At 40.4% G+C, this 8,393-nt stretch overlaps 1 protein-coding gene across 1 annotated transcript; it reads right to left on the bottom strand.

Moving 5' to 3' along the window:
- Window positions 1–1,597: 1,597 nt before the first annotated feature.
- Window positions 1,598–2,819, bottom strand: LOC133899202 (basic blue protein-like). The gene is made up of 2 exons (XM_062340171.1): window positions 2,405–2,819; window positions 1,598–2,180 (listed from the first exon to the last, which is right to left on the bottom strand). The coding sequence occupies exons 1-2, from the start codon at window positions 2,574–2,576 to the stop codon at window positions 1,831–1,833; spliced, it is 522 nt and encodes a 173-aa protein (XP_062196155.1). The 5' UTR covers window positions 2,577–2,819; the 3' UTR covers window positions 1,598–1,830.
- Between the last annotated feature and the right edge of the window lie 5,574 nt (window positions 2,820–8,393).

Here is an 8,393-nt window from a genome sequence, read left to right as displayed (position 1 = left end):
GTGGTCGCGGCAACGATGGGCCCATCCTGTGTGGCCGCCCACCTACGCCTCAAGCAACCACGGTTATTTTATCTCTTCTCTCCGGTCTAAAATAAACATCGTTTTAAATATTGATACAGTCACTAAAATATAACTTTAACTATTATTTTTTTATAATATATTAATAAAATGTAGCAAAAATATATTATTGTGATATAATTTTCAAGACAAATCTATCCGTGTCATCTATAACAAAATTTTAAAACAATTAACTATATGTAACCCAAAACGATACTTAGTTAGGTCTGGAGAGTATATAAAACACGAATTAGTTCTTGCGTCATCTCTTTCCCTACTCTCTTCTCATCTAATAAAAACTCCTAAATTCGGATAATTTACTCACTTTTTTTATCTACCCTGTCCTCCAGCTTTTTCGTCTCGTTACCCGCTACGGATATTTGACATATTTTATTAATAAAAATAAATGAAGAAAATAGAATAAAAATTAGCTAATAATCCCCTCCTTATTTTTCAGATCTCATCTAAAATTAAACTACGTCGCTCACAACGTATTCATTTGACGACGCTTACTTAGTGCATCCACATCTATATACATTGAGTTTATACTTAGATGTTACCACATATAATATTTATATTTTTATTACAATACATGAACACTCAACTTATATGTATGTATAGCTTCGACATGTGTCAAAAACGATAAAGTATGTTGTTCTTCTCATATTTAAGGCATGGTCTTGGTCCCAACCTAAGAAACCTAAGAACCGCGGTTGTTGTCAGAAAACTCGTCTTTGTTTAGATTTTAGTTTAAATTTTTCCAAACTCTAATGTGGCTTTCTCGGCTACATTGGTCTCGGGATTTGATTCATGTTGATCAGGAATGAGGTTCCTCTACAGTAATACAGAGAAACAGCCGTCAAAATTAAATCTGATGGTTCACAACTCCTCCTGATACATCTTATCTTACTATAACGCCTCTGTATTTACTTCTCAGACGAGCAAGCGAAAGAACCCAAACCTATATTATGACGAGGGTGCAATTTCAAATCAAATCAAATCGAACCCATTACTCTGCTGGTGAACTACCTGATGTGCTTGGTGCCTGCCGTATCGTCAAGAAGGCACTGGACGTTGGCAGGTCATTTCAAGTCGCTTTCACAAACTCCACACAAAGTCAAGCACATGGACACATAACCATCTCTAATTAGTGACCGATATATAATTCGATATCATCATGCAAATAATGTACCAGAGATACGACATTATATGCAAACTTGAACATTTAGTAACACGATACTTCGATCAAGATAATACCCTGTGTGTCAGGAAATATTAACGAAATTTTCAATTTGTTATTGAAAAATAATGATCCTTTTTATACCACTAACTTAGTTTTTTAATCCCTAAATGCCGTTGCTTCATCCCTGTGTCACTGTCGTCACAATCGCTAGGATAGCGATGATATATAGGGAAAGGAAAAAAGTGATAGCATCAAAGGAACCATAATTTTTTTATTAGCAAATTAAAATTTTCGTTAACATTTAGTGACGTATCCAGAATTATCTCAATTCAATATCATGTACATGGACACGTAACCATCTCTAACTAGTGACCGATAATTCTATATTCAGCTGTAAACTTGAACAAAAAAATTACCAGATGAGAGATAACATTATCTGTTTGGAGTTTTCTGCGATGTATATTTTTCATGAAATATTTAGCAGAACAAAAGAACATTTACACGAATAATCGTCCCTGGGATCTTCAAATATCAAAGTGTACAGATCGACACGTATGGATGCATGCATATACACGCACACGCGCGTCTGGCTACCACAAGGTCATGAAGCCGTGCTGCAGGGCTAGTACGACGACGCCGCCGCCGAGGCCAACGATCCCAGCGGCGGCCGGCGGGGTCGTGACCGAGCCCGCGGCGGACGTCGGCGCTGCGGCGGCAGGGCCTGGCGCCGAGCCGGCAGCGACGACGTCGACCCGGATCTTCATGCCGCTGTCGCAGTGCCCGGTGAGGCTGCAGAGGAAGTAGCGGGTGCCGACGGCGGTGAGCGCGACGACGTCGTTGCCGGTGCGGAAGGCGGAGATGTTGTTGGCGCTGGAGCAGGCGTCGTACCCGGCCTTGCTCACCTCCACCACGTCGTGCAGCTCCGGCGAGTACGTGAACGCTGCATGCACGCACGAATCAGTCCACGACGGCGACGAGATGAGCATACATGCATGGATCGATGGCCATAAACTGAAAAAGGATTTTGACGTCTTCTCTGTACATAAATACATGATCTACATTGCTGGTCACCAGAACCGATCTTCACATCATAGAGAGAAATTAAAGGAGCACAAATGAGTTCGCATGCACGTTTTTTTTTTTAAAAAAAAAGAGAGAGCTCACTGATGTTATCGCCGGGGTGGAAGGTCCTGGCGGCGACCCACTCGGCGTAGTTGGTCTGCAGGTCCCACAGCCCGTCCGGCGCGCCCACCGTGTACGTCGCCGCCGCCGCCGCTTCAAGCACGGCGGCCACCACAGCCGCCATGGCTACAAGAATCACAACCCTCATCTCCATGATACACGCTGGGCTACTTATGATTGATAGGATCGATCGAGAGTTTGATTTGGCAGTAGTACGCGCCTCTGATCGATGAATCGAGACCGATCGGTCGACGAACTATTAATCAACCAGTCAAACCGGCCGGAAGGGGCAAGCAGAGGGGGCCGGCCGGAGGACGAGAGGAAGAAGAGGACACTGCGGACAGGCGATGCGTAGGCAGGAATGGCTTCGTGTGTGTATATATCCGCACACGACAAATCTATTATGCGTCTTACGTCACTACAATGGATCAAATCAGTTGAGCCTTTTTTTGAGTTAACAAACTAAAAAGTCAATCCGCTGATATCATATGTACATTAAACTTCACTTATCGGAGCATGCAACGGAGATTCTTTTTATTGATTCGAATCGTTAAAATGTAATATTTCTAAAACCACAAATCCAATTTTTGGTTTATTTGAAACATATTGTTGAAAAAAACGCTTAACAAAATAAGATAAAAAAGTATATTTTGATAAAGTTTTAGAATTTTTATATTTTATGGATCAAAACTATATCTCAAAAGCAGTATAGTTGTGATCCAAAAATAGTATACTTGCGATCACATATATTTATAGTAACTGATCTATCTTATAGATCGTAAATATATTATTTTTAGATCGTAACTAAGGATAAACACAGAGTTGAATAAGTTATGATCACATAATAAAAATCACATAATTACGACTATAGAAAATACCAAGTTACGACTATATATATTTATAGTAACTGAATTATCTTATAGATCATAAATATACTACTCTTAGGATCGTAACTGAGGTGGTGTAATAGTGAACTATAATATATCTAGATATATAATAGATATACAATATATATAGTGACGTAACGCAAATCTATTTTGTGTCTAGTCGTAGAATATATATATATATATATATATATATATATATATATATATATATATATATATATATATATATATATATATATATATATATATATATATATATATATATATATATATATATATATATATATATATATATACACACACACAATATATCGAGGCTGCTGAGTCGATTGATATAATGATATCTATCACTACTCCATCGATTTAGGTGGTGTTGATGGCGCGCAAGTACGTCGTGCGTACGGATCAAATTGGTCGCGCATGCAAGTATCAAATATGATCTGGTCATCTATCCAACGGCTCATGATTTGAAGTTACTCTGACTTTACTTTTGGCATGCATGGTTGTTGCTGGGTCATCGATGCCCGGCTCCATCGATCGATCGTTTGGTGCGTGATTAATGCTGGATTTTATCGCTGATCCATAGATCGGTTGATGCATCGATGGATGATGGATTGCACAAGTCAGAAGAGATGGAGAAAGGGTATATGTGGTCCATGCGTGTATGTAGCGTAACAATAGGGTCAGGAGACCCAAAAGAAAGGTCCACTGGGATATATAGCTACAGTACTCTATCCATTAGCTAAAGGATCAGCCGTGGTGGGCCGCGATAATGAGGAACTATTTCGTATTCCTGACCGTCCGATCCATGTGGTATTCTTAATCTTGACCGTCCGATCTATATGGTATTCTTGAATCTCGACCGCCAGATCATGGATCGGAAAGCTGAGATAGCATTTTTATTTCGCGGACCAACCGAATTGATAGCTGTTTAGATCATGTTTGACCCATCTCTATGTCAATTTTTAACATTGTCGGTTAAAGTAAAGTGATTTAAGTAACAATTTTTATTTTAAAATAGAAACAAGATGAGTCACCTAAATATCCTCAATGTATCTCTAGCGCTAACTTTGTGATTTTCTAAAACTAAGAATACCCAGCTTAAAAAAACTACTTTAAAACTACAGCTCTATCAATTAGAACTTTACATAGTTTTTGGTGGGAGATTGCAAAGGTGGCATTCATCGATTTCGGCCATGCTATTAAGTATGACCGTGGAATTGGGGACATTGTGTTCAGACCTGCTGGACTTGTCCGTTTCAGACTGTGCCCTGTGCGTGAGAGAGATGGTGTCTACACCTACACGCTTCACCCTTTCTCATACATATATTTTTCTGTACATGTATGAAACATCTGCGTACTAATAATTTAGAATTTTTATGGTACGTTTCGTATGTGTCGGATTCATTAGTTCACTCTGAAATATTGCCAATCAAAGGTTTCGCCCAAGTTTTTGAGTTAGTCTTACTCCATATGCAACATTTTGAAAATTTTCTTTTAATATATATATATGTATATATGTATGTATGTATATGTATGTACGGGCAGGAAAAGAGAAGCAATTCTCACTCGATAGCTTACAAATATGGAGTGGTGGTGCAATGATTTTGGGGCGTTTAAGTTGGACAATGACAGCTTATCTACTGATGAAGACACGACCAAGATATATCATGTACTACACCTTCACACCTTCAGATCAACTAATTAAGTGGAGAGGCAAGAGTTCATATATGCGAGCGCTACTACAAAACTCTCTTTCACTTTCAGCTCTAAAACATCTTTCACTATATATATTTTAGAGTCGACAGTGAGCAACGGATAATGATAATCCTAGACTATCACTATCGGTTCGGGACCGACAGTAAAGATGTTATCACTATCGGCTGAAAGTTTCAGTCAGCAGTAATAGCCGACTATCACTACCAACTAAAGCCTTCAACCAGTAGTGATAGTCGGGCACCGAATCGATATTTTTGAGGCTGTAAAATTTGAAAAAAAAAATGCACCCAAGAAATCTCCACGCCCGCCCTGTCACAAGTCATAAGTCATACGATTTTTCGCGCGAAATACACGCACGTGCGATTCATGGCACTCAACCTAGAACCTTCCAGCTCGTACGATATGTTTTTACCATCCCACCGCATAAGTACTAGTGATAGTATTAGCCTATACAATCTTTTTAACATCTTTTGTCTAAAACTTCAAACAATTATTTGGATATCTAAATAACTTTAAATGAAAAGTTTTTTAACTACAAAATTATCTCGTCGAATGCTACAATTTTAATATAAAATTTGGCCTCATCTGATTTTATATGAACAATTTATGAATTTTTTAAAATAAATTATCATCTACCATCACTACCAACTCTAGCTACGAACCGGTAGTGATACTATTACTGTCAGTTTGTGACTAGAGCCGACAGTGATAATCAAGTTTCACCATCAATTTTTTCGAATGGCTTTTTAATACCGATCATTGATATGAATCAACAGTGATACTCTATCACTATCAGCTTTTAAGTAACTGATAGTGATATACTAATATTATTTCTATAATAATGATGTTAAATTCCAAATCTGTTGGAGCAGCAGAAAATCTCGATTTTTTTAACAGCGGCCATATCCAATAAACACAAATGAACCACGACTGGCCAGATGATCGCTCAAAACAAAGACCCACAATCTAAGGCACAACCTTAATACAGATCAAGTAACATGCCCAGATCTTAAAAAATAAAAAGAAAAGATGGTGATTGTCTTCTTCTCCATCTAGAAGAACATCCCATCACGATACATACCAAAAACCGTGATGCCCTTTTAATTGTTAGAAAATTAGACACCAACAGAAGCAATGGATTAATCTATTAAGACGATACACGTGAAATCATAGACGATATCAGATGCACGATATTTGTTAATGAGGTTTAGCTGAAGACTACATCTTCAGGGCATGACTACGAGCACTCCTCCCCCCGTTCCGATACCGATTGCTTCGAGGTCTCGATGGAACCGCCACCGCCCGCTGCGAATATGTCGTTATGCCGTCATACTTACAACAATGAACATACGCTTATATTTATAAAGAGATCAGGTTACAGGAGTTCTACTCTAACTCTACAATACACCGTCAATACAACTCTAAGTCTTATGCGTAACCAACTCTGTATAATGAGTGGTATTAGAGCCGAAGGTCGGTAAATCCGGAACATTTCCAAAGTCATATGGTTACGAATGAGCCCGAAATGTCTCTAGGGTCACACGGGTTCTGTGTGACGGGAAAGATTGGTAGGACCCGATGTGTGACAGAGGATATTGTTGGATTTAGTCCGCATCGAAAATTGATGATGTAGGAGCATTATCTAAAAGCTAGAGGATCCCTCACTTATAAGACTAATCTTTTGGGTTGAGTTGATCCAAAATCTTGGTTGTGGCTTCGGTTAGGCATATGCGTTTAACAACTATATTGAAATTTGGTATGAAGACGCTGACTTGTAGGTATAACAAGCTAGACGAGACTACTGTATAACTTAATAGATGGTATCAGATCTTTAATTGAATTAGATCTAGAGACAATACATGAAAGATCCTGCGGAGGCATGAGGTGACTCGCATAGGCCATTTCAGTGGTGGTACGATAGTCAAAATTGGCTCGGTACGGGATGTTAGTTTAACCGTGTTATGACGCAGGGCGATGTGGATGCGAAGGCAGCGCATAAATTTACGTTGGACAACGACTTTTTTTAACCTCAATACTATAGTACAAACTATAGTATCTAAACTCACACCGCATATTACACGTACACATCCAACTTAGATCTACAACATACGCACACATTTCTACCGAAAAGATCAACGGAACCTTTAACTCCACTAATAATAGACACGTCATGTTTCTTTTGTGGTCTAAGGATGCTTGAGGCTGACTAGAAGAAATCTAATAACCCGAGCGTGAGTGCGGAAGTCGGGAGTCAAAACTCCCAATCGGCCGTTGGCACACCGGCAAGTGAGCCACAGATCTATCAGCTCGTTTGCTAGTAGTATTTGACAACGACTTGGCACGTCAGGCAGGGACGGTCTGGGCGCTGGCGTGTGGCGACGTGGAGACCGTCCTAGCAGACGCATGCGCGCAGGAGCAGATCGGGCAGAAGGCATGCAGTCGGGTCGTGCAGGTGGGCCGGTGAGCCTGAAGTGGCCCACGTGGGCATGTCTGGCAGACGGCCGAGTGGAACTGGGCAGAGGACGTGCAGGTGTCAGTAGCCCAAGTGGCGCGCAGGCTGGTAGCGACGCGCTTGGGAATTTTTTATATTTTTACATTTTCTAATATTAATATTTAAATAAATAGATTATTTTTTTACTCTTCACCACTAAATACAGTTGTAGTATCTGAACATGAACGCGCGCACTTACCCCACACACACTCACGCACCCCATACACACCTAACGCACGTACACGCTAGTTCTACAACTACACGCAGCTTGAAGAAAGCGTCCATCTAGAGATCATCTGGACCTATCGAGAATCTCGTAGACGACGAGCACGTCATAGTCCCTTCTGTAACGTCACACAGAAGGAGCTGGAGAAATCCGAAATAAATCGAAACCCAGGTGCGTCACCCAGGCATCGAGCCTGGACTGGTTCGGCTCACCACCCGAGCCTTACCACCGTGCCTTCGGCACGGTCGCTAAATAAATAAATAGACTATTGATATAAAGAATTGCAGTAAAATACGCCTACTACCCTTTTAGCCTTTTAGAGGGCGAAAATGATACTATGGTGGCACAAATATCCTTTACCACCCTGTATCCCCTATTGCCCTCTCATATGACGTATGATTTATCACCCCTGAGACGACATGTAGACCTCACCCTCGTGGGTACCACACCGTACCACCCCTTACTCTTACCAGTAAGGTTCCCTTGCCACACTCTCAGGGGCGGTTAGGCCTTGTTTGGGGGGAGCTTCTAGCAGCTTCTGCTTCTCAAAAAAGCTGAGAAGCTGAGAAGCTCCCCCAAACAGGTTGATTGCTGAGGAGCTTTTCTGAAAAGCAAAAGCTGGTTTCTGGTGAAATGAACTAAAAGCTG

This window comes from Phragmites australis, chromosome 18 (genome assembly GCF_958298935.1).
Source record: "Phragmites australis chromosome 18, lpPhrAust1.1, whole genome shotgun sequence".
NCBI classification, from domain to species: Eukaryota; Viridiplantae; Streptophyta; class Magnoliopsida; order Poales; family Poaceae; genus Phragmites; species Phragmites australis.
The sequence above is the reverse complement of the archived record's forward strand: the minus strand, read 5'-3'. Positions and strand labels throughout refer to the sequence as shown.

Excerpts from the sequence above, each read along its gene's own strand:
- LOC133899202 (XM_062340171.1), bottom strand. The coding sequence starts at position 2,576 with ATGGAGATGAGGGTTGTGATTCTTGTAGCCATGGCGGCTGTGGTGGCC. Across the intron at positions 2,181-2,404 it reads CCACCCCGGCGATAACATCA|CGTTCACGTACTCGCCGGAG; the intron begins GTGAGCTCTCTC and ends GCGTGCATGCAG.